The sequence below is a fragment of the Tauraco erythrolophus genome, chromosome 19, assembly GCF_009769465.1.
Source record: "Tauraco erythrolophus isolate bTauEry1 chromosome 19, bTauEry1.pri, whole genome shotgun sequence".
Lineage (NCBI taxonomy): Eukaryota > Metazoa > Chordata > Aves > Musophagiformes > Musophagidae > Tauraco > Tauraco erythrolophus.
In genome coordinates, this window is record NC_141483.1 from 16,056,152 (window position 1) to 16,083,136 (window position 26,985).

Genomic DNA, 26,985 nt, shown 5'->3' on the forward strand with positions numbered 1-26,985 from the left:
AGCTCCATTGGATTGACACTCGGACCTGGCACTGGGACCAACGGCTTCTCCGAACTCCCCCTCCAAAGGACTGCAGCTGTCTCGGCCATGTCCCTACCGCTGCATCCAGCACGTGACGCGAAAAGGAGAACTCCACAGTGGGAGGGAATATTGGCTGACTGATCCCGTTGGCGTACATCACTCACTCGCACTAACTAAATGCTTTGAGCCTATTTTCACCGAGGGCAGGAGCCCACACACCCGTGATGAGTACGGAAATGCTGGTTTTGCACCTAGAACTTTCACATTTATTTCATGTGCACGCAAATTATCGCATGGCAGCTTTACGCACAAAACCAGCCCGTGTGAAATCCATCTCTCGACAGCCAGAACGCGCAAGCAAAGGAAAGGTTTTTTATAAAATCCAAAGTGGAATTTTCTGCCTGCACAGAAAATACCAAATTGTCCAACACGCCCTCATGTAAATAAACCAGTTCCTGGGCACTGTCCAGTATTATTCCAGGACAGGCCAAAATTGAGAAAAAGACGCTACTTAAGCGTTGCGCATTAAACTGCCACTTGACATCGAGGAAGGAGCTCAGTGGATTAACGGTGACTAACGTCTGCCGTTCCCCCGTGCGGGACGGCCACGCAGACCTGCATCTCTCCCTGGGCACCGCACAAGTGGCCACCACTGGCCCGCGCTCCCCAGAGCTCCTGTTGTCAGACTGCCTTCAGAAGCGTCCCGGGCTACCGGGTTTTATCGATCCCCAAGCTGTTTTTTCCCAGCACGACGGAACCTTGTCACGCGTGTTAAATACAGAAGAGCGGCTGGAGCTGGCCTGAGCTCCGCTCTGCTGCTGCACCGGTACCACCGGCTCCACTCTTCGCCAGGGGATGGTGCCCAAAAGAGCAATATTTACTTTACCCATCAATTCATTCTACGACCCATCGTATCATTTTAGTAAGTTTTGCTGCAGCTCATTTCTTCTTGAGGACACACAGGTCAAAAGTACCAGCAGCACCTTCAGCCTAACGCCGTTCCGATGCACAGAGCTGGCCTCCGAAAATAGCATGGAAATGCCCACTCACGCTGGCGAGGGAAGTGGGTGTATTAACAGAGTTTGTAGAGGCAATGAATAGATGGTGATTATGCACAGCGAGCAATAGAGGAGGAAACATGTAAATTCCAGCTTTCTCTCCTCAGATTTGTGCAAGAGCTTCTACATAATTGCTGGGGAAAAAAATAGAAATGACAACAATAAGTAGGATATTTAAGCCCTGCATATTATACATGGAAATCTCTATTTTCCTTAAATGAAGGGAAAACAGAATGAAAGAAGAAGATTCCCTTCAAAGAACTTTGTTTGTAGTCGCTTAGTTTCAGGATGCAAATTAAATGAGTACTTGTTAGCCAAGTGTAAAAAAGGGAATTTGTCCCTGAAATGTTATCAGTCTCTTGTGAAGCGAAGGCTTGGATACAGCCAGCCAAAGACTTGTATGTGTTTAGTAGCCTTGTTCCCAAAGAAATCAAGAGGAGCCACGTCCTCATACCCCAAAGCCAGACCCACACCCAGCTCCAGTGCCAGGCCGGGGGTGGAGGGTCCTGCAGCTGCCCACCCGTCGCCCCATCCCCGCTCCCCCCAGCTCTGCCCGTGGCTCCTGGAGGTGCCTCTGCCCGATCTATAACTCACAATTACGAGGGACCGTAACACAAAACTGCCACAGGCAAAGTCAATCTCTCCCAGGGGCCTCACACATCTGAGGCTCTTGCACGCCGAGAAATGGTGATCATGTACATTAATGCTCTGGGTTAAACCACACCAGTTCAAGGGTATTCGTGAAAATACAACTGGCGTTTACCAAAGGCTAACAGTAAGCAAGAAGAAACAGCTTCCATGATCTTCAGCTCTTTTATCTCATTTATTTATAGCATTACCTTGAAACACGTCCCTCTCCTCTCTAGGATATCTCCAACTGCAGTTCAGTGTCTGGAAAGCAGCAGCCGGTACGAGGGGACCTTGGGAAACAGCCACCCTGACATCAAAAGGGGATCCAAATTTCACTGCTCACGGCGTAAGAGAAAAGGCAGAGCAGAGAGCCCAGAACAAAGCTGGGACTCACCAGGGCACCCATGGAGACACGGTTCGGAGCTGGACACCCCTCGGCCCGTGCTGTGCCGGGGAACACACCTCTGCAGATGTGCCACTCCAAAAACAATGGTTTTCAAATCACAGTTTGCAAATTCCTAGTAATTCATGGACAACTTCTAAAGAGCGACAGAAAAGTATTTGAAAAAGTTGGATTGTCAGGAAGCCTGAGTTTGTTAAAGAAGGGTCAAAACCTCTGCTGGAAAACATTTAAGTGTTTGCAAATCAGACTGATATCTGATGCTATCAGTCCAAAATGCACTTTCTGGGTAAATTCTTGCCAGGTCTTTTCTGCTACAGAAAAATCCCAAATCCCGGTATGCCCAAAATTTTGTTTCGGCTATAAAAAGAGATGGCAATGTTGTTGCTGTAAAATGGATTTGGCGCATTCAGAAACATCCCATAAAGCAGCGGAAAGGTGCGGAGATTCAGCTGGGGGTCACAAATCTGATGGAGAACCACAGTTTGTTTGAACAGCATGTTTTGAAATTAAATCTATCTGAAGGAAAAGCAAAACAAAATCATCAGATAGAAGAACTACGCAGCCATGTGAAGGAAGAATGGCAGCAAGGGAAATTCACCTTAAAAAAAATCAACCCCCCACACAAAGAAACCTGGATTTCTTCGGTGCGTCTGTAAGTGCCACTATTAGGAAGGGAACAAATACAAGCTCATCGTTTCCTTCCAATTGTCACATCACTGTGGAGAGTCTTCACGAAATTCTCAGAATAGCAACGAATCAGGAGCAAACAGCTGTTCCAGCAAGAAAGTCACGGGCAGACAGACTTTCACTGCTTCGACGAAAAATTAACTCTAAAGTTTCACAGGCCAGTAAATCAACAAAATGGGCCAGCACAACACAGGACAGACAGTCTCATCTTCAAACCCAAACCTGAAATATGGGCCCGTGTTCCCTTTCTAGCCGCGTGCTCGGGTGATTTATGGCCCACAACAGTTTCAATATCCCAGGAAAATGAAAGAACGGCAGACAATTAGCTCGCCCCGCTGTGCTGGCAGTGGTGTGGGCTCTGCCCTACGGCACTCAGGGAGGGGACATCCAGAAGCACCCGCTCCCCCTGGCAAGGGCCAAGGAGCCCGGAGAGGGCACGAGGCCGAGCCGAGCCGGAGCACCGAGTGCCAACACACGGAGGCATGGCGTGCCCTGGGGACCTCGCTGCAGGGGGACTCCACACCGGAGCAGCACACGAGAGACCGGAGTTCTTTCCTGCCCCAAACACAACTACGGCTGTTGGATAAAACCGCTGTGAACCTGGTTCAGATTCATCAGCGCAGAAGCACAGACCATCCTACAGAAGGGCTGGTCCCTTCGGTCACCCGGCTCCGGGGACAAAGGCTCCTGCTCCCACGGCAGCGACCACCCCTCCGGTTGCACCACTTCCCAAGAGCCAGGTTAACAGGGGAGCGCTGGAGGAAGCGGAGGTGAGAGCGCAGACAGCGTGCACAGCTCCCAGTGAGCGGAGCACGGAGGAGGCGGGCAGCTCCTCGCCCGCCGCTGAGCCCCGGCCTCGCGGGGTGCAGCACGAGGGGCGACAGGAAGCGCACCCGTCCCCTGCCCCGACACCGCAGGGCCCGTCAGAAGGGAACGCTGGTGAAACGGCCTCATCCTTCCAGACACAGACAATGTAGCTCCTTAACACCCCCAAGTTACAACAGAGGAACGTGCTGCAGCAGTCGGCACCGCTACGCAGAGCAGTTCCATGGCACAGACAGCGCTGTGGGTGTGCTGCTGATCAGGCAACAGTCAAACAACTTTCCCGCACACATGGGCTGCGTGGCCTCGAAAGCTTACGGACACGTCCATGGGATCAGAATGAACGGACTCTGTTTGCAAACACAACCCTGACCGCCCCCGGGTGACCACCCCCTCGCCCCGCAGGGGCCGGTCAGTGCCACACGTGCACGTTCCACCCAGGCGCATCGCTGCCGGAAAAACACCAAACATGAAGAAGCTGCTACGCAGCAGCGTAAGGACCACCTCCTCGAGAAAACGCGTTGAGAAATACAGGTATCCATAACACAGATATCCATAAGAGCATCACGCCACCCTCTGTCCCTCTCCGCAGTTTGGACCCACGCAGCCTCCACCTCCAGCTGCACAGCTGCTGAGGCAGATGGAACGTTGGGCTGGTGGGCTTAGATCAGAGGGTGGATGAAATGGCAGCAGCAGCACCCATCACCAACGGGACTGCAGGGATATACGCACCGACAGAGACGGGAATCCGTGTCCTAACATACCCACCTTGCCTCCCGTCCTCCAGGTCTTCTTCAGCAGAAGGCAGCCGTGCTGAAAGAGTTAAATCTTGCCTGGAACGCACATATCGCACATATCTCCGGTTTCTGGGAAAGTCAAAGGCTGCAGGAGCCAGGCTGCCCATTCCCTGCAGCCCGCTCCCTGCAGCCTGACCCCTGACATTTCCACTCTGCTTCTCCCTGGCATGGAAAACTTAACCGTACACAAACAAACAGGTCGGGAGGACAGACACATGGAAGATGGGAGGAGGAGAAGGGGAGGATTTCCCAGATTCCCTGTAAGAGCCCTGACTGAATACCTGCAGCCACTACCAGTCGTGGGCGAAGGGCTGGTGTTACCAGTAAGCCCTGAAGTCTACAGCAAGACATCTCAGCTTAACTAATCCTGAAAGGGTCCCTCCCCTCTTCTACTTCCCAGGGAGGTTTCGAGGATCCGGAATTTTGAAGATGAGCGAGGCCTTTCTCGCTCTTTTCCTTCCAAGAAGAGCAGAAGGCGCCGGTTTAAAACCACGGCCAGGATCTACAAACTGTATGCCAAGACTTCCATCGCGTGGAACCACGCAGGCGAACCCCACGGAGAGGTCAGCGTTGGTGCAGTCGTACTGCACCCTCTGAAGCAATACACCCGTCAGGTAACGCTGGAAGCGTGCACACGCGTAAGCATCGCCAGACACGGGTCCGCAGGTTTCACCTGGGCTGGGGGGTCTCCTGCTATTCCAGCAGAACATCTGTTTTCCAATGGATAAATCTGTTCAGTGCCTGATGTGGTTTTGCTGTCCCCCATTTTCATCCAGTTTTCCCATTACCCCCGTGGCATCAACACCATTCAGTGATGGAAGTGATTGCACAGACACATGGAGCAAGACGATTGCAAACGCTCCTGTCCCTGGGCTTTCCCTTAGCTCGGGGAGGCTTGGGAGGACCTTCCAAGGCCCCTTCCCTTCCAGAAGGCCCTTGCCCTTCGATCCAAGGTGAACACCACACTAGTGCAGAGCACCACCACCATAAGTCATCAGCCATGAATTGCCACAAAGTTGGCACGTCCCTCCACGCCAATCCTGTCCTTGGCAGCAGCAGGAGAGGAGCTCTGCTTCCGGGGCACTTTCATCCCACCACCGCGCTCGGAGAGCCACAACACACCAACGCGCACCCACCAGAGCAGCGACGGAAACTCTCGTCCCCGGAGAGCGGACGGACCACGAGCAGACATCGTGTAAACCAGGAAACGGCTTCTGGCGGAGGCGGCCTCGGAGAGCGCTCGCCGGGGCTCGGAACCAGCCCTCAGCGGCACGCGGGGCATGGAGGCTCCGGCAGCAGAGCGCTCGGCGCGAGGTCAGACAGCCGCCTTCAAAACACGCCGACCACCCAACCCGCCAGCTCGCTCCACCGCGGGAGGGTGGTGCGGCAGCCGTGTCCCCTTCGCACCCACCAGCCACCCCTTGCCCAGGCGCCGCCGGGAGCAGGGGTGCCGCGTGGCAGCGCCGGCCGACGGAACGGCACCGCTAACGCAGCTCCAGCCTACTCGTTGTTCCAAATGGGTTTTGATTTTCACATATATTTTTTTAGAGTTGGCCACGAGAGTTCATCCTTTCCTCTCTTCCTTGTCCTCAGTAACCATAAAAATGAGTATTAATGCTTATTTAATCACTTATCTCCCCCCATTTTCTTTTCCAATATTTCTTTTCTAAAGCCTTCCCAGCTTCAAAGAATAGCAACACACAAAATGGAAAAATCCAGTTTTCATATTCTTTTTTTGGTAAAAGAATAAGCATTATTTAGTTTTCTAAACCCTCTTTTCCATTCTCTCTCCTTTTTTTTTTCTTTCCAAAACTCGTCTAAAGCTGAAAAAAATGGTGGCAGAATTAGAGATTTATTCTTTTTGTGTGGTGTAAGTTTCAAAAACAGCAAATAAAAAAGTGGAAGAAAATCTCTGAAATAATGATTTCTGGTACAATCAAACACAAAAAGAAGGGGGGGAGAAAGGGAAATTTTGAACGTCTAAGTTCAAATTGTAAAAGAAAGCTATATTTCACATCAGCTTTATAGAATTCCCAGGAAAATAAAAAGTCAAACCCAGTTATTTTCTTGCAGATCTATATTCTTAAATACCTGTTTTCAACATAGTCTCTCTTTCTTAAACAAGTACTGGGATGGGGGATGAACTGTGATGAACTGAAAAATGTCTCTGTCTACCCAAAAAAAAAAATCATTATGCCATGACAAAAGACAATCCAGTATATAATCAAAGACAGAATCCTGACATGTTCAAAGAGAAAATTATTTTAACAGCAGTGACTTTGAAGATGAGAAGGGAGGGTTTTTAGGGAAACAATGGCCATCAAGATTTTTACTATCGCAACCAATGCTCAAACGCACAAGTGAGCCTGCGCTGTGCCTGCCGGGTACGCTGAGCACCGACAGCACAAAAAATATTAAAAAATAATAGTGATGCATGAGAAATTCACACGCAGAGCGGGATCGAGCAGCACCCTTGGAACAGTTAACCGCTCACCCAGGGTCACAAACCCTTCCAGTGGCAGGCACTCTTGTCCCGGGGCATGGAACAGCCAAGGCAGGCGGAGCAGCCCGCGGAGCGGCCGTTGCACTGCGTTTTCCTGCTCAGACACCGAGGTTTGCATTTCCCAACAGTAAAACCTCTGCACGAGACCCAGGCACCCCAGTTTAGTGGTACCTTTTCACCCGGAGAGCCAGGGAAGCGCCAGTCCTGCCCGGTGACGGGTCCTGCCCGGCGGGTGACAATTGGGACCCCGCGGCTTTGCCCCGCATCCGTCGGGATCACGGAGCGCTTCCGGGCAATGACGAGCCAAGCACTGGCTGTAACGCCATACGCCACACGGCACCTTCTCAAGGGCCACGAACGAGAAAGCAGAACTACTCAGAAGCATTTGCCTTCAGAGTTACTTCGAGCAATCGTTTGGGGGGGCTTGTTTTTTATTTCATTTTACACAAACACTCTAGAGCCAACATCCCATTAACACGAAACTTGCAAGTTACCGAAAACTACACTGAAATATTTACATTTTCAACATTTGCTTCCAAGGAGTTGCATATTTGGCTGTAAAAATCATGATTTGCAATCTTCACTGAACTACTGTGATTCACAAAAAGTGAATCACAAAAGGGAAATTTTGTGACTGAATAAATAGCTATTATGTAACCCACCTAATGAGGAGCGTAGTATTTTTCTGTTCTTTGATTGGAAGACTATCGGAAGACGACTGTAAGTAGTCAAAGCCTCACTGACTATAAATACCCCTTTCAAAAGCAGAATTTGGATGAAGCTCAGTGTTAGGAGAAAGAGTCAGAAAGAAAACAAGCGGGTGCCAAGTCCCTTCAGTGAGGTATCGGCACGAAGGGAGCCACGCACGTGCACCAACCGGTAGGTATTTGCCGAGGAGCTCGAGAACACATTCCGAATAACGAATCGCAGAACTTTGCGATCCATTTCCCAGCAACCTGCACATCGGAGGGAGGGAGAATCCACCAAGGCCGTTTGTTTGTGCAGGAACCGGCGGCCGGGCAGCAGCAGACCCGGCGTGTGCCCATCCTGCAGCAGCACCGGCTGCCAGGGCACCTGCCCAGGGCTGTCCTCGCCCCGCAGCGCCCGTGGAGCTCCGGCCTGTGGAGTTTGGAAAGGACACGCGGGTTTGAATGGATCGCTGCTGTCCTCCCAGGAGGAGGTCTGTCGGAAGACGAGCTGCCCCTGCCCGACCTGGGCTCGCCATCCTGCTTGCGGCACGTGGACGGGCCGGTCGGGCACCCGGTCATCGCCCCGGTGACAAGTGCGTACGGTGATTTTTCAAGAGTTTACTTGGCAGTTCTTCCCCAACTTTCCAAACACACGCACGCGGACTGCCACAAACACCGTCTCCTCCTGTTGTTTGACCGTGCCCACACCACGGTTAAGGCAGCAGCAACGCTTCTGCTGACCGCAGCCAGCCAGATGTGCGGGACAGACCCTCTGGACGCGGCCTGGGAAACAACAGCTGGGTAAAAAAGCCATCGGAACCCCAATGCAGGACGCCTGTGACAGCCCAGCTGGATTCTGGTTCCAACTAAGGTGTCCAAAAAATACATTTTCAGACAGTATTAGAGAAGAGCTCCAGAGCGCTTTCACAGGCATCAGAACTGCTGTGAGGAAATAAGGTCTCACATTTTTCCTGTATTTCACATTTTGGGGGAATATCCCAAGCACAGAGTCCTCTGAAGAGCAATTTGTCACAAAAATGATGCAAAAGGCTGCTCAGCGTTACTGCCAAAGTAATTTTTATTTTGACCATGAAGACTGAGTTGCATCAACTCCTATCCGTGTCTCCACTGTTATGAGTATTCCTTATACGTGGGAATCATTTTACTAATACTATGAAAACACCAAACAATTTATTTAATAAAAGCATTTTCCCCACTGCAACTCAGCACTAAACAGCTGCTTAAAGCCCTACTCCTACAGTAGAGTTTTGTTCTCATCTCTATAGCAAAATCCTTTCATTAAAAAAACCCCAAAACACTCTAAAAGGCACCAATATGTGCTTTGGTTTCCTGCTGCCCGAGATGGCAGCCCCTGGCTGTGGGCTGTGTCCCATGGGGACTGAACCCCCCACGCCGACAGCCCACCGGGACGCGCCCCACCAGCGCACTTGGCAGCAGGGCAGCGGCAGCGCTGCTCCTGGTGCCACGGGCCGTGCCAAGTGTCGGAGAGTTGCCCCAAGCGGGTCCTCCACAGCGTCCTCAGGGAAACCCAGTCTTCCAGGGGCACCCCTGCTTGGGTTTCACTGCCACCGCAGAGGATTCCTCCTTCTAATTAGGCATTTATTGACTTTCTAGAGAAAAGGGACGTATTAAAAATAACATCTGTGTGTTTTTGCAAGCGGTCGCGCAGTGCTACCAGGTCATGCCGCGCTCTGGCTCACCACCGCTGCTCCCGGTGCGCAGCAACAAACCGCGCCAGGCGGACGCAGGCAGCGGCCATGACGCGGCCGTGTAACCCTGGGCTTGGCCGTTCTCCCTTCGGGAGTACTGCTGGCCAAAACAACCTGGTAAGCGCCGCATTCGTGCCTCTGTCGCGTGGTGGCCGCAGGCTGAGCAGCGGAGCCAGCGAGAGCACAGCTGGCGCGCACACCGCCCCATCGGGGCACACAAATCCAGATGTGGAATCAGAGGGGCGAGAAGCGCCCGGTGACGCGCACCCCGCGACGGGCTGCGCAGCCGAACCGTGACGCTGACCGTGGGACCCAACAACTCTTCTCCATCCAGCGCCCGGATCCGCCCCAGGCGCTCCAGTGAGGTTTAACCAAAGCAGGAGAAGCACTAAGGATAAAGACAGATCAATTTTGCTCTAAAATTTTAAATGAAACACTCCTGTTTTGGAAAGAATTTCATTAAGGTGAAAATATAATATAGAAGTACCCATTTAGGAAGAATGTGCTATTAATTCTTAGCAGTGTATGTGGAGGGAAAATTGCATTTTTATCTAAATGGTTTTTTCTGCGTAACCCATTTACAGTATTCTTTTACAGCTCAGTAATGGGAACTTCTCACATGTCTCTTTGGGCCAGACCACTGTGGAAGGCAGGAGCAGCCTTCAGGAACGCTTCAAATATAACCCCTTAAACTGATTCCAAGAGAAGCTCCACAAAAAGGAGGAGAAAGGCCCCTACAGCACGTCTTAAAAGATGGTAGGAAAAGGGAAGGGAAAAAGCCCTCCATCTTAAAGACGTCAGCCAAATTTTTGAGGGGGAGAGGAAACAGGATGCGGCTGAGGTTGTTTTTCCTTAGGGGACAAGAAAAGGTTGGGTCTTCCCCCTCTTCTTCCTCGCGTGAACCAGAACCGGCTCCACTTCAGGGCGGCGCGCAGCCCCGAACGCGGTGCCACAGTGCCGCTCCGAAACACCGCGCGGCAACGTTCCGAGCTGCAGCACTCGCTGCCGTGCACGGTGACAAAAAATGTAGGCTGTGAAAAACTATTTTTATCGTCATAGACAAACGCTCGTTGCTCGCTGCAAATAGTTTCATACCGTTTGAAACTGAATATAATCGAAACAATAATTTCAGACACTGTGATCCAAGTTTGCCGGATCCATTGCCATCAGGCAACAAGAACAAAGTCAAGCAGAAGCAAAAGCAGACTCAGGACTGAACCACGGTTTACCAGGTTTGCTTAATCTACCACAAATAAAGGCAAACATAAAATTCAAAGTTTTTCAATTTCTAAGTTTTATCACCAAATATCTCACACTCACGTAAACACAAACCAAAACAGTATACTGGCCTTGTGTTTAATAAACAAACCAACTGACTCTCCAAATAATGTAGCAGGGCTCATGAAAGGACTTAAAGCTGTCTATTTCCTAGACATTGTTTGTTTGATGTTCTTCACTTCTCTTTTTTTTTTTCCCCCTCTGTGTTGGCTTTTATTAGCTCACTTGTGAAAATTAGTGTAAAAAAAAAAATTTATCTTTCAAAACAGATGTTTAAAAGTGCAGCAGTTATGGAAACACAATTGGAAAACGACTAGTTTTTATTCCCTTTACCTAGCTGTACTCCTCACTGCAAAGCAGTAATTACAGAAATCTACTTCTGCTTTAAGCTTCACAGTAAGCTCTTTCCAAATTTAAGGCCAGCAACCAACCCTTCATTATGCTTAATAGACAGACATAAAAACGTAATTGTATCACACTCTCTCCAACTGCCTGTTTCTCCAGCTCCCGCTCATCTGACGCAAGGAAGAGGTTTTTAGTCTGTTCTCACCTGTAACCAAAATATTTCGGCACCTCTGGCATCAACCGCTCTGGAAAAAGCTACACAAAATACAAGAGGATTTGGGTAACTATTTGGAGCAAACCCTCATGCTTTGCTCGAAACCCCACGTCTCCCAAGCGGCTTTCCCAGCCCGACTGCCCCAGCACGCCGGCAGCCCGGCACCCCGCGCCGCGCTCGGGAGCCCCGGCAGAGCCGGGCCGTGGCAGCCTCCCCGGGGAGCCCGGAGCACCCAGGAATCTGCAAGCAGCAAATTCGTTTCTGCAATTCCCGTAAGCACCTCAGCCACAGCCGGCAAAGCCAGGACGCAGTGTGGGAACTTGATTCATCTGCAGGACAAACGTCTTCATCTTGTAACGCTCAACTACGCGGCATGCCCAAAGTTTAAGCACTTTTAAGGGTAGCCCAGGCCGCCCCGAGCTCCCCCGCGACACCTGCCCCGTCCCAGCAGCTTTAGAGCCGCCTCAATGCCGACCCAGTTCGCAGACAGCTACAACGAATTAACAGACGATGGAACGAAACTTCCCATTGGTGGCAAATAATAATAACAAGAACTGGAATGAAGAAATCTTTGCTATTCTCTCTTTTTTTTTTGTGATCTGCCTATCTCAAAATCGCTAGTACGAGATTTTAATTCTACTTGAAACAGCCCTATTTTTCCTCTGCCTCCAGAACGACGCGTGGCAGGGAGAGCACAGGGAGCTGGGATGCGAGCTGCTTCTCCCAGCACAAAAAGAACAGCATGTGCCTATATTTAGAGGTAGAGAAGGGAACTACAGCATCCAGGGGAAAAAAAAATCATACTGATTTTATCTTCAGAAAGCACTTGTGTGTTTGGTTTGTTTAAATCAAGAATGTGTTGCAAGTGTTTGACCCTATATCCAGCAACAATAAAATCTGTTCCATCACAAAATACCAGCTGCTTTGCACTTTGAATGATAATACTATTTTTAAAGTGTTTCAGAATTATTGTTTCATAGATCGTGGTAATTTTTATTTTGATTTCTGGGGAAGTCCTTTTTTTTTTTTTAGAATACAAACAATAGGCAGGTTTATTATTTTCTCCTTTTTAAAACTGCATTTGGGCTGAAGTTTGGGCTACTCTTCAGACCAGGCAAAAAAAGTTTTTCAGCCTAACATTTCGGCACTAATAAAAACTAACAAAACAAGTGAGTCACACCAAAAATATCTGTAACATTAGATGCAAAAAGTTACCTGACTGCCTTACACATCTCAGGAGTACCCTGTTTCTAGCAATATCACATCGGTACCACTCTAGGTGTAAGTCACACCAGAGCGCTGGGATGTACTGGATAGCTGAAACCTCAGGGCCAGGTCCTGGTGGGGGAGGACCCACCCGTGGTGATGTGTCCATCCCCAGTTATCTGCAGGAGGTGAAAACCCACCTCGACTCCAACTACTTCCACATAATTTTGGGTTTTTTTTCCTGTTGCTCAGACTGAGAATTAGGATCTCGGTCACACGCTGTATCAGAAATGCCTTAACTGTTTTTTTAGGGTTTTGTTTTGTTTTTTTCCAGGAGAGGAGAAACACTGCACCAGGGAGGGTGTATGGCTGCACCGTCCCCACCCAATGCACCAGAGGAAGAAGCAATCAACACAAAAATGAGATCACCAAGTGGGACAAGACGCTCTCACCTCCTCCTTCCCCCTTTCCATGCACTACCTACACGTACTTCCTAACCACAGTAGCCAGACCCCCGGCTGCATGCTCCATCCCAGCACTGTTTGGTCCTGGCACGCCAGCCTTCCTTGGGCATCCAAATGCCCAGACTTGTCCCCAGGATTCCTCTGGCTCTGTCAGTGCAGGATCCCACCATGCACCCCACCAGCATCCCCTCCCAAAGCCCAGCTCCAGATGCTGGTGGCACCACGGTCGTTGAGCCACACGGCTGCCGGTTTACCGGGCACTGGCGAGCCTCCTCTCGTCTGTTTTATCTCATCTGGACTGTAAATCTTTAGTAGCAGTAACATCTCTCAGGTTTCTACAGCACCGTGTCAATTTATGGTGCAACAAGTATGATCTTAAATAATAAAAATAATAATAGAGTGGGACCTGAAGACAGACTCCACTGCGATCTAAATCGGACACAAACTCAAGTATCCATCGGCGCAATGGCAATGACTGGACCGACTGTGCCATCTAGCCAGGAGTCGGGAATGCTCAGGCTGATGCTCCCTCTCCGCCTGTTTTCACCCGACGGACAATCGGAGCATCACCTCCAGCAGTGGGTGGGGGGACGCTCAGTCCTGGTCCTGGGGGACCCGGCCCTGCTGGTGAGGCACTCGCATCTGCGTCTCTCAGGTGTCCTTCAGCCACGGCGTCCCCGGCTTCCCGTGCCTTCTCTTACCCAAGAGAGAAAGGCTCTAAAATGTCATTACAGAAGAAGATTATATCCCCTCTACCTCCCAAAAAAAATTAGTAGATTTTTCCAGGAAAGAGATCCTAAAATTCTGACCAGATAATAACCCAGTCCAGCCTTCCTTTCTTATGTTAATAGATCAATTTACATCTTTCTAGCAAAATGGTTTCAGGCTACATTTAAAATAGAAAAAAAAAAAAAAGTTGTGCCTTTCTTCTGCATTTTGAGAGAGGATTAAGAGGAGGAAGGAAGGATGTGACTGTTTCCAGGGTTTTTTAGTGTATTTGCTTCACACGGCGAATTAATATTCTCAATTTTAAATCAAGAGTATATTCGTAATTAGGGTATGAAATGTTTTAAAATTTTCTTCACTTTACAAACGGCTGCTTTTTCAATTAACTGTGCTTCCTCAGCCTCAGGATGATCTTTCTATTAGCAATACAAATGCTTTCTAATATTTTGTGAATACTAATTCACAAAATTAATTAAATGCAGACTTAGCTCTGAAAACACGTATTTTACCACAAAAAAAACCCGCTGTCTCCCAACTACTGACTGATTAGGGGCTTTTCTGCGATCAAGAGTATCCAGCAGTCCTAAAGGCCCAGCGGTCAGAACAGAAGGTAAGGGAGTTAAAAGAAAAGAAGGTAGGAACTCAGTTTCCTCATCTCGCTTTTTAAATGCTCCAAACAGAGGAAGGGGAAAAAAAAGTAAAGATAAATATTCAAAGTTCAAGCGACGTGGCCGTCAGAGGAAGGCTGCAGCGCCGTCCCCAACACAACGCTGCAGAGAAGAACTATTGTCGCCCTTTGGAGAGCACACACGTGTTGTCTGTCTTTAAACTCAAATAAATTGTATTTATTTTAATGTAAAAAAAAAAAAATCTATCACAGCAGCACTTAAACGTAACCAGATTTCTGCTTACCAAACCAAAAAAAAGCTTCTTTAAACGCATTTTAAAAGCTAATAAAAATTTAAGACAGCCCAGTGTCATGCACTGCATTTTTACGTTAATACACTAAACAGACACAAATAGATTTCCTAAAATTGAAAACAAACAGACATAAATTGCACAACTAAAGACTCCCAGCAGAAGTGATGCATGCAGACGAGAAACAGTTCACTCTCAGGACCTTCCCATGACGGACACGTATGTGCATCGTGGGCAGTGAAATCACAAGATGAGATAAAACAGTCATTGTCTAACAGGGGCAAGACAAAACTCAGAAAAACTTTACTTAAAAATGGCCAGCACAGATCAGACCCGATCCCACGGGAAAGGGATGTGCTCCAGGTTCACACCAGGTGTCTGGAAAGGGCACAGCCCAGAACAGACTGGGCTGAACACGAACGCTCTCACGCTAACGCCTGTACTGGTACAACAAACAGCTCGAGCGCGGGGCACAGGACCACTAGCAAAGCAGCAGCCACAGTATTTTTTGCATGAGTACATGGCTTAAAAGCGCGAGACTCAGAGAGTACATTTCTAGATCGTCAAGTCTTACAACTTATTACATCAACTAAGGAAAATGCATTCCCCACATACACACGCCTTTGTCATCTGCCAGATGAGCAGAACATGAAAACTCAGCAGAGAGGGCACTGGGGGGGAGACGAGAAGAAGGGGTGCTGAGGAGGGCAGTAGCAAAGCTGTATCTTCTAAGATGTTCTCTTTGAAGTATTGAGAAAGTCAGCTTGTAAAAATTAATGGATTAGACCTCCAACTGTTCAATTCCCAGCTTTAAATTTAAAAGGTATTTGACTTGGGAACATTGGCACATAATCCATAAAATATATTTAAATTCATTAAAAAAAATCATCTTTGCATTAAAAAAGGTCACTAATAATTCATCATGTTTTAACTGCACCAACACAAAAGTGTTCTGCAAAGGAAAAGCAGCTAACTACAAGGAGTATCAGTATTTTTACAGGAGCTAGTCATGCTATCACTATGTGCAAACCGGGTCTATCTACAGAATATCAAAAATTCAGATTTATGTTTTAAAAGTTGAGAAATCTAACCAAGAGCAGGAAAGTCAGGGCAGACCTTGAGTTTCCTGGAAGATTCCACAGCTTCACCTATGTAATTTCCATAGGGTTCCTGCCCTGTGTCCCTCACCCACGAACCGATGCTGAGGAAGTGCACAAGCAAGCCATGTTCTAACTACACCTCGTTAACGGAAGCTCCCTCGTTTAAAAACACCCTTTGAATAAATGAAACAAGAATAATTCCATATTAAAAAAAAAAAAAAAAATCTCCTGCACACTATAAACATGCACGTACAGGTGCAAACTGCTCTTTCCAAGCACTTAGATTTTTCAGTGGAAGGAACAGAACAGTGTGACCGAACGCCGCTGCCGGCTGGAGCAGCGGCCGCGACGCACAGGCGGCACCGGGCGCCGGACGCGCGGGATCCAAACCGTCTGCACACAGTGTCCAGCCCGGACCACGTTAAGGAGGATCTATTTCATGCCAGTGACAAAACAGGGAAGGACCCCACTAACCACGAACTGACTGGTCTCTGTTGATAGTCTCAATGTGCTCTAGGAATTATGTGATTAGTTTATGATATTTCAGTAAATTTAGCATTAAAAAAGCATATGTGTTAGGCCACCTGAAGATTGGTTTTAGAGCCGGCTTTACACGTTCTGTGGATACTTTACCCACACTTGTATTTAACAGAAATATACAAGAAACCACAGACTGAAAACGTACAGTAATTTGTCTAGTACTAAAATTTTATATGGCCACATAAAGACATTTTGCTGTACCAAAACCTCTCCCTGGTACAGAACACTGAGGAAGCTGGGAGTCAGCTGTTACAAATAAAAGCAGCCTGGCTACTCTTAGCTTAGACTTTGGTTTAATGCGTTATCCTATGCTCCAGGCAAGCAACAACAAACTGTATCCATAGGTATTGCTGATTAATAATTTTTTTTAGAAAAAAATTTTTTTTAGAAAAAAATTATTTGCAGTTTTATGGCACAGCATTCCACCAGATCAGTGGTAAAAAAACAGGTACTGCACGTTAAAAATTAAGAGCAGACATAGTGTAATACATCACAGATCAGAATAAATCTATGCTCTCATCTATGCCCATATATAAATATTAAGTCTCATTCATTTGCTTTTACAACACATGTAAAGATCTGAAGCACGTTCACACACCAATTTCACAAAATGCATCCCCCAAAGTCTGCCTGATGCACTCTCCCACTCTGTGCAAAACAACCCGGTTCCAACTGACCTCGGCACTAGACGTGCCACTAGAAAATAACAGGCTGTGGCAAAGGGAGCACCACGACACAAATCAAACCTGTGAGCTGCATTAACAGCCAGACTGTCCACTAAAAATGGGCAGAGCAGGTAAATCTGAAGACCAAAAATTAACAGACAGACGGATGGATGGAAAGGGAAACAGAGTGGTTACGGTAGTTACTGAAATGCCAATAAATTCACACGCTCTCTGCATCAAATATTTTAGTGCATTACAGCAGCAATAGCAAATAGTATTGAAAACTCTGCCCTTTGCCTTGTTTAGTATTTGCCACAAATGTCTACAAACACACTGCTGTAGAATGTTTCTAAAACAAAGGAAAACATTTCTAAACAGAAATGTTCTACTACATTTTCTAGTAGAAAATATTAAAAATGATGGTCAGTCGAAGTAAACAATAGAATATTACTGTCATTCCCAGGAAGCCAAGCCTGGGCAACGTCTTGATTTTTTTTTTAACAGGTCAGAGTTTAAAAGATCATATTAAACCCGACCCTAATGCACACTGAACTCTCTCCTACGATATGCAACGGGAGTACTCTTTCTCATAAATCTGCATCCTAATCCAGACCATTTGTTAAGGATGTGTATTCCCTACCTGTGCAGTACATCTCGTAACTTCTTGGCAAACCTAACAGCGTGTTTTTCAGTAACTGTTAAAATTCCTGGTGTAAGTTTAAGCAGCCCTTTCGAGCAAACAAAGCAGCATCGGCAATCGCAGACCCATCGCAGCGAAGCACGCCGAGCTTCATCAGTGAACTCATTTCCAACAACCCTTCCTGCAGCACAAACCTGTTCCAAATCACACGCTGCTTTCAATGATATTTAAGTGCTTGAAATACCTCACAGGAGGGCTGAGAAACTCAGTCTCAGTAAACAAACCGAGTCCCCTGGTGAAGCCTCGAGAAGAATTTCGCAGTATTTAAAATAAAAGCACGCAGCAGAACGTACTTGGAAGAGAAAGAAAACAAAGGCTCCCAGCTGCATCTGGACCAAATTTGACCTTTGTTAATATATGTGGTGGTAATTTACAGACGTTACACACTGCTTCGTCGAGACTTTCGGCCTGCTGGCTCACCTAAATGACAGGGCCGGTGTTACGGTGAAACACTAACAAAAACTCAGAGATGAGAACTGACCGCGCTGCACCGCACGTGCCCGTCGGCTCGGACGGACGAGCCCAACGGCCACCGAGCCACTGAATATATTCTCATTTTTCCAATCGACACCTGCATGGTTCTAGGTTACATACCGGTGTCTTCACCTGACATCTGTAGTATGGGACCTTCAACATCTCAATTAAAAACTAAAACCAAAAGCCCACCAGAACCTAACTACTGGGTTTCCAGAGAATACTAATGAACGTTTCACTGAAGGGGAAATTGCGCTGGTTCAGTCAAACCAATCAAAGCAAAAACCCATTAAACTGGCCCTGGGTGTTTAAGACAATTTCATCCAGTGACTCTTTGTTAGCTAGAGCTGCCGTGTTGGAAGTCAACCGGACCCCTCTAGGCTCAGTATTATTATATCTCTAGCTGCACGGCAGAGAAAAACATGGAATTCTAGAAAGCATTTTGGGGGGCAGAGGGGCAAAAAAACTACCAGCCACTTCACATAAAACATGCCAGTGCAAGAAACGATGTCTCAGAGAAAACTCCTTACAGAAAATTGCGTTTCAGCAAAGAGCGACGTCCAGCCAGCACTAATAATGTCAAATTCAGAAACAAAACGTGAACACACGCAGAGAACTCGCTAAAGGCTATCACTAAGTGATGTAGGTGTGGACGTGTTACACGGGCACCCACAGCACAGGTGTCTGAAACAGCCTTGTCTGCTCCCATCTGCCTGCAAAGCCCACAGCTCACCCAGACTGCCGGATACTCGAAATCACTGTAATGCCATTACCAGAAAAAAGAGATGAGCCATAAGGAATCTGACCAGCCATTAAAACAACTCAAACAAGTTGTTTCCCTCCAGTAATCTGAGCATTAAGTATTTGAACAGTTCCCAATTCCGCCGCGTTTTGGGGAGCCCCTCCATTTCAAAGCCGCCCTTCCACACTGGCAGCGAAGCCAGAGCCTCCGCTCCCCGGCGCTCGCCCCACGCCGCAGGAGGAGAGCAGCGGGAACCCCGCGCTCCACCGCGGGGGAACGTGCCCTCCGACACCCGCCGTCCCTTCCTGCGCCCTGCCCGGAGCCTCTGGAGCTGCCGGCGCAGGTCGCGGCCGTGCCACAATAGGAATAAATCACGGAACGCCTTCCCTCCCCTCTCGGCAGGTGTAATTAAGAAGCCCACCAACAATGCCTACGTGTTGGTGAGGGAGCCTGGGTCCAACGAGTAATCTCGCTCTTAATACTAGTCCACGATACTAGGAGATGGTGAACAACCCCCCAGCGCAGTATTAAGCACGTTTAGGAACTGCTCGAGGTTTGGAGGAGGGCTGCCTGCAGCCTGCGTGTTCACCGGGGAACTACTGGAACAAATATCATGGACGCAAATCCCAGTCGACCAAAAAGGTTTAAAATCTCCATCACTGGGTAAATAAAGCCTTTTCTTAAATACAGTTTCAAACACTCGAGGGTATGGCAATGTGAAGTTAAATTATTTCTACTAACTGAGGAGAACAGCCTGTTTTGTCTCACCTATTGTACCTTTATCACTTCCAGTTACAAAGTTAAATTCTCTGCTGGTCTACATGAATTTCCTCACGCACAGAACCAGCCCATTCAAACCCTTCAAGTGACTCAAGTGTGAAACGAAACGAGTGCCTCCATGCATTGTTGCAAAACTGGTTCACTATTTAATGTTAAGCCTCTGAAATCCTGAAACATATCCTTATATAGGAACACTGATTACATGGCTTTCCTTCCAAGTGATGAACTGCTTTAACAGCAACGTTGTGGTTATCGCGACCAGAAAGCAATTACTTATTTCGCTAGATGTTACTAAGAATAGCGGTGATCAAAGTGAATGTAGGAGTGTTGTTAAAAATGTTAAAGAAAGCATCGCTCCATATGAGACATATACACAAAATATACATAATTTTAAGACAAATTACACTTTTAATAAACGTGCTGTTCAGGATTAAATCACTGCTCAGGATTTTTTTTTTTAACCCATGAAATTAAGATCCACAGAATGAGTTACTCTTAAAATCTATCTCTAAATGCAGCACAGCGTGTAGATCCGCGTATCCGTACGCGTGTGCGAGCGTGCACACATAACGGGGGGTGGGTGCGTGTGTGCGCCGGGAGAGAACGCATATATGTGCTGGAGTCTGCCAAGGTAGAAGTGACAGGAGCTGTGATTTGTGCTAACTAGCTATTGATCCAGTCAGATCTAGATGTTGTGTACAAGAAACAATAAAAGAGAAGGGGCCAGGAAGGATGCTGTGTGCAACTCCATTTAAAAATGGAAAAGAAGGGCCCCAAACAAACCAATTTATGTCCTTGCCTGGGTGAAGCATGGAGAATGCTGATGGGCTTCCCAGGCTCCGCTGTGCATGCTAAACACTCCCGCGCGCAATGAGAGTCTCCTGCGCTGGGCATTAAACATGAACAAAGAGACAAACCGTGGGGGTAGGATTCACGCTTCAGAAAGCCAAAGCTGCAAAGCCAACCAGAACCGGGGGTAGGAAATCGCCCAGTTTTCAAACCAGCTCCCTTGTGATTCTCCCAACACCTCTCTGAGCGAAATTACTGAACACAGAGGACTGTAAAAAGTCAGTCCGTACAACCAGATGTAATTAAAACAATTTGAACTACACTGGCGGTACCAAGACATCAACTTTCCTAGGCACGAATAACGAGTTTATATTGTGTAAATTGCACACGCGTACTTTACAGCACATCAAAAAATTGCCTGCGCGCATTCATACACGTACGTGCACGTGTGCCTTTTGTAATATTCACACAGAGTCAGGCGGCTTGGAAAATACGGCTTTGAGAAGATAAAATAGAAACCAATTGAATCTATAATCATCTTTATCTTAAACAGCTTTTATAATAGAGGGCTTTCCATTAAATATTTTTTTCCTGAGCTTGGGGAATTACGATGCCCTCTGGACACAGGGAAGGATCAAAAATGACAACTAATGTCGAAATTAAACATCTGTCAACTAAGCAAGTTTTATACCAGGAGACCCAGAGCCTTATTTTAAATTGCCTTTCTATTAAAGAAAAAAACAACGTGAAGAGCCTTTCAGTTCAGTACCGCACTGCCAGCAGGCTCCTACCGCAAGCAGGGAAATACCTGGAATCGAGGGACAGCACCACTAACAAATCCCTGTTTTCACGGTTTAGGGAGGGCTCTGTGAGTTTGGGGGAAGCGGCTGGAACACTTGGCCAGCATGGGGCTCCGCGGCAGCCCCCTCCTCAGCACCCCACGGCCGGCGGGGCTCCGCAGGAGCCCCCTCCTCAGCACCCCACGCCTGCAGCTCCCCTTCACAGCCCCCCAGTAGCCCGGGAGCAGGGCCAGGGCTCTGCTGGGAGCCCCCTGCCAGCCCAGGCTGCCACAGCCCTTGGCAGCTGCTCCATGAGAGGCTCCCCAGGAGCATGGCAGGCCCGGCCGGGCAGCAGCACTTTGGCCGCCGGCTGCCCTGGCAGAGCCACCCGGCATCCCACAGCCCCAGCCCGGCGTAGGAAGGTGCCTGGCACCCACTGCAGTGCCTGTCAGGGGTCTAGTGTGCATCTGGTGTGTGCCTGGCGTGCGCCTGGCGTCCCAGGACCGCCACCCCCACCACCCCCCCAACCCCGAGCAGCCCACCATCCCCGCCACAGACCAGCACCCGCGCGGGACAACCAATACCTTCTTTGCTGGGGTTCGTGGGCTTGGGCTTCTCCCAGGGCACCATGGGCTTGTCTTCCTCCTGCCCCTCCATCAGGGCCTTCTCGCCGGGCAGGTACCAGGTGGAGTTGTGCTCCGCCATCAGGGAGTCCAGGTCGATGGTGCTCATGGCGCCCTTGACGCCCTCGGAGCAGCAGCTGCCCAGGTCGCTGTCCCCGTTCTGCCCGGCGCACTCCCCCTTCTTGCTCTTCAGCCCCAAGGGCTGGTCTTCCGAGATGCTGAACTGCTGCCGCTGCAGCTGGATCTGCGCCTGCAGGATCTCCAGGGGGTGGATCTCGTCCTGGGCAGAGGTGCTGGTGGGGGTCCGCACCTGCTCCATGCCCGGCGTGCCGGGGTGGGCGCCCGCCGTGGTGCTGAGCCCGTAGCTGTCGGGGGTCGAGGTAGACGTGCTGAGGAGGCCGAGGGCCAGGGGCTTCTGTCCATTGAGCAGTGCGTGCTCCCCGCGGGGCAGCTTGGGCGAGCCGCCCAGCAGCGGGCTGCGGGTGGGCTTGGAGGCGGCGTTGTCGGAGCTGGAGGACACCTCGTCCTCGTTGCCGTAGCTGGTGCTGACCTCGTCGGGAAAGTCCACGTGCGGGGAGCTGCCGTCCGACTTGGTCACGCTCTGGATGCCGCTGTCCAGGGAGGACATCAGGTCAGGCTGCTCCCCCAGCAGCAGCTCGCCGCCCTTGCCCCAGGAGGGCGAGGTCAGGGGCTTGTCGTTGGGGGTGCTCCCGCCACGCTCTGCGCCCGCGGCCCCCGGCGGACCCCCCGCCGCCGCCGGCACCGCTGGCTGCCCCGGGCTGACGCCAGCCCCACCACCCTCCGCGGCAGAGAACTTCTCGAAGAAGGTGCCGGGGCTGACGTGCCCACTGTCCCGTTTCCGACGGCCCCGCCCCCGCCCGCCACCCGCCTTCCCCTCGCCCCCGGCCGCCGGCTCCAGCGCGTAGCCAGGCGAGAGGCTGCTCTCGGCGGGCAGCAGCGGGGCAGTGCCCACCGCCTTGCCCGCGCCACCCCCACCCGCCGGCGGCCCCGCCGGGAAGTAGTCCGGGGCAGCGGGTGGCGGCGGGTCAGGCTCGGCCTGGCTGAGCTTGCGCTTGGCCTCCGCCGGGCTCTTCTTGTTAAAGGTGACGTTGAGGTTGGGGGCGCCCAGGCTGGCGATCATGTTCTGGCAGGCGGTGGAGAGGGCGGCCAGGCAGCTCTGCCCAAAGACGTTGTCCTTGCTGGCCGGCTTGCTGAAGGAGCCCAGCGAGAGCGCGCCCAGCTTGCTGGCGGCCGGCCGTGGCGGCGGCGGCGGGGGAAACTCGGGCGGGGGTGGCGGGTAGGCACCCGGCGAGGCGCTGAGCGCGGGTGCGGCCCCGTGGGCCGCCGGTTGCCGCGCCGCTGCCGCGAAGGGGAAGCCGGGCTGGGTGGCAAAGTCGGCGGGACCGCGGCGCTCGGCGGGGGCACTGGGCAGCGCCACGCCACCACCCGGCGACTGCAGCTGCGAGAGGCCGCCCATGGCGGGCGCGAAGGGCGGGTGGACGCCGGGCGAGGGCAGGGCCTGCGCCGGCCCCTCGCCCGCCATCCGCAGCGGCTCCTGCAGCCCCAGCCCGCCGGCACCCGGCCGGAAGAGCACGGCGGCACCGCCCGGCTGCAGGCCCAGCTCATGGGGGGCCGCCTCGGCCGGCAGCCCCGGTGCCGCCATGCGCCGCGGCAGCAGCTCCCCGGGCGGCGGTGGCCCCGCAAACCAGGCGCTGTCAGGGGCCAGATGCGGCGCCGGTGGGTCGAAGCCGCGGCCACCGTTGCCGGCCTCCCGCTCGAAGGCGGGCGGGGGCAGGCTGCCGGGCGGGCCCACCTCGCCGTGGTGCCCCAGCTGCTGCAGGCTGGGCGGCCGCAGGCGCTGCTGGCTGCGCGAGGCCATCTGCTTCATCACCAGGGCCGCGTTCTGGCGCTGCGCCAGAGCCGGGTGCTCGGGGCCGCCGTGCGGCAGCGGTCCCCCAAAGGCCTCGGGTGCCGGCGGGGTGAACTCGCCCGGCAGGCCAGGGTAGGCCGTCGGGGAGAGGTGGCTCTCCATGGCGGGGCCGTGCATACCGCTGCCCCAGGAGGCGCAGCGCTCGACGCCGGGGTTGCCGGGGAAGTCGAACCGTGGCCTCTTGGCGACGCTCACGTAGGGGGCATCGAAGTGCTGCAGTCTTTGATTTGGTGGCTGTTGCGGAGGAGGGTGCTGCATATTAAACACGGGGTCGGTGTAGGGATGCATATTCCTGTTCTCCAGTCTGTGAATAGGGTATTCAAACTGTGCATGCTGGTTCTGCATTATGGGCCCATTGTCCTGCAGGTTGGGGTTGGGAGCGTTGGCTTCTGTTTGCTGTTGCCTAGGGATGGCTGGCGGGCAGGAGTTCTGTCTGGCCAGCAAGCCCGGCGGCTGCTGCGGCGGCTGCGGCGGCGGCTGCTGCTGCTGCATCAGCGGGTGCCTGGCGCTGGCCCCCGGCTCCAGGCTGGCGGACATCTTCCGCGCTCCCCCAAAGCGCTCGAAGAAGACGCCGTGCTGCTGCGGCGGGTGCGCCTTGGCCACGGCCATGCCCGGTGCCCGGGGCAGGGCGGGCGCTCCCGCGAAGCTGCCGCTCGCCGGCACCTGCCGCCCACCGCCGTAGTGTGGCAGCTGCCCCTCGGGCTCCGACGGGGAGAAGACGGGCAGCTCGAAGTGGCCGGCGGGGCCGTCGCCAGGGTAATTGTATTCCAGCGAGTCCACGCCGCCCTGCGCGGGGATCCGCCGCTGCTCCAGGCCGTGGGGCTCGGAGGAGCCGGCCGCCGGCAGCCCGTGGAAGGAGGCGGCGCGGTTGGGGGACTGGTCGAGGGGCAGGCAGGGCGCCGGCACGGCGTGGCTTGAGGCGCCGGCACTGTGGTGCTGGAAGTCGGGCAGGTTCCCGGGGCGCTGCTGCCCGAAGCCCTCGCCGCCCTGGCTCTCGGCCATGTGCTCGTAGCCGTCGGCGAACGCCGTCTGCCCGCCCAGCGCGCCGCTGTAGCCCAGGAGCCGGCCGCCGTGCACGCAGGAGGCACCGGGGTCGGGCCCGAAGTTGCCGCCGAAGTGCGGGGGGTGCTGGTGGGGGTGGTGGGCGCCGCCGTGGCCGCCGTGCGGCTGCTGCCCACCGAAGAAGCCGTGCACCGGCGGCTGCATGCCGCCGCCGTGCAGCTCGGCGGGGCCGCGGCCCGGGAAGCCGTAGGCGTCCCCGGCCAGGCTCATGTTCATGCCCAGGAGGGGCGGCTCGCCCAGCGCGCCCAGGGCCGGGTCCACGGCCGCCGCCGCCGGGCCGCCGCCGGGGAAGGCCGGCGCCTTGAAGTGCGCGCTCATGCTCAGTCCGGGCTGGCCGAAGCCCCGCTCCGCCTGCCCGCCGCTCCGGCTGCTGCTCTGCGGCTCGAACTGCTCCAGCCCGAACATCCTGCGCGGCTCCTCAGAAGGGCATGGCCGCTCCGCTCCGCGCCGCTCCGCGCCGCTCCGCCGTCCCGCTCCCCGCCGCGCGGCCGCCCCGCTCACATCCTGCCGCGCCGCCGCGCCGCTGGCACCGGCCGCCCGCCCGCGCTCACCCCGGCGGCTCGCCGCTCGCTGCCGCCCGGCGCCGGCCGCGCTGCGCTGCTTGAGAGCCGACGGGGCGGCGCGCCGCCGCTCATAGGCTCCGGCGCCCGGGAGCTGCGCGCCGCATCGTCGGCCCGCCGTGCGCTGCCCGCGGCTCGCAGGGCTCCGGCGGCGGCGGCGGGGCCCGGGCGGGCGGCGGGGCCGGCGCTGCGTGCGGGCGCTGGGAGGGCTGCGCCGCGCTCCCCTGCGCGCTCCCTCGCTCTCGCCCGGCGCTGGCGGAGCAGCAACAAGTTTTGCATTTCAGCGATGAATTTCAGCCATCGGGGCTGCGCCAATGAGCGCCGCGCGGCCCGGGGCGGGGCTCGCCGTTAAGGTGGCTCCGCCGCACCGCCCGGCCCCGCGCCCCGCCCGCCCCGCGGCGCGGCTCGGCTCGGCGCGGCTCGGCCGGGCCCGGCTCGGCTCGGCTCAGCTCAGCTGGGCTCGCCTCGGCTCGGCTCGGCTCGCCCCGGGCAGCTCCCGGGGGCCGGCGGCGCCGCTGCTCCTGCGGAGCGCGGGTGGCCGGGGAACCGCGCGGAGCCCCGGGGTACCGGCGGCGGTGTCCTGGAGCGGGCGGGGGCACCGGGGCTGGAACTGACCGGCGGGACAGAGGACCCGCGCCGCCCGCCGGGCACGGCCGGGCCCGCGCTCCCGGCCGCCTTGTACTGCCCGCCCGGGCGAATCGCGCCCGGCAGTCGCGGGCTGGGAAAAGCAGCGGCTCGGCAGACCCGGCACCGCACGCGAACCCCGAGCCGGTCCTCGTCGGGCCGCCAGCAGGAGCTGCGCAGCGGAACCGGGCGGCCCGGCGCCCCGGTTGCGCCCGGGCGTTAGCGGGCGCGAGGTGTCAGAGCCCGACCTCCCCGGAGGGAAAAACATCCATCACGTCCGGGGGGTTAAAAGCAGCCGGCAGGATAAGGCACTTCAGGTGCTCGCGGCTGGCACATGTCGATAGTTTAAAAAAAATAAAAATGAAAATTACTCCCACCAAAAAAATGAGATCTATAAATAAGCGGCAGAGAAGTATTTGTATATGGCAGGAGAGTTTTAAAGGGATTTTTTTCTGCAGGATCAGGATGCTGCGCTGTGATTAAATATTGATTTTGTGTAATTAGTTTTCATGTGAACTATCCTCCTTGCTGATGGCTTGGAGATTTCAGAACCAGAGAAGAAATGGAATTGGACATGGAAATTATTACTTAGCAAAGTGACAAGGGAGGGGGGAGGCGCAGGGCCCGGGGTGCGGCGCTGGCACCAGGGCAGAAAGCGAACTACGCGCGGCCCGACAGCGGCACAAAGGGATAACGGGAAACTCTCGTTCGCTACGGGGACGGCGGCCACGGCGGGAGGGAGCCGCCGGCCCCTGCGCCCGTGTCCCTGCAGAGCGGCAGCGGTCCGGACCGCTGACCGCCCGCTCCACCGCGCCGCGGCCCCGCACCCCGCCACGGGGCAGGGACGGCCCGGGGCTCCGGGGCTCCCCGCCGCCGCCGCCGCCGCGCTCCCTCTGCGCCTGCGTGCGCGCCGTCGGAGCCGGCTCTTCCGAACGGGCACAGCGCCCCCTGGCGCGCGCCCCGGCCCGGCCCCGCCGCAGCCCCGTGCCGGGCGGGCGGTCCGTGCCCCGGGTGCCCCGGTCCGTGCCCCGAGCAGCCCCTGCTCCCCCTCCTCCCGGGGGAGGCGCCGGGTCCGGCTGCCCGGTGCTGTCCGGGGGCACCAGCGCCGCCCGCCCCGCGCCGCGGC

General features: G+C 53.4%; 1 protein-coding gene across 2 annotated transcripts in view; it reads right to left on the reverse strand.

The window, feature by feature from the left end:
- Window positions 1–25,080, reverse strand: part of MN1 (MN1 proto-oncogene, transcriptional regulator) — a 105,026-nt gene extending 79,946 nt beyond the window's left edge. For both annotated transcript variants that reach the window (XM_086623627.1, XM_086623628.1), the window contains exon 1: window positions 21,645–25,080. In XM_086623627.1, the coding sequence (XP_086479753.1) occupies window positions 21,645–25,080 (3,436 nt within the window). The remainder of the gene's footprint in view (window positions 1–21,644) is intronic.
- Window positions 25,081–26,985: the final 1,905 nt, after the last annotated feature.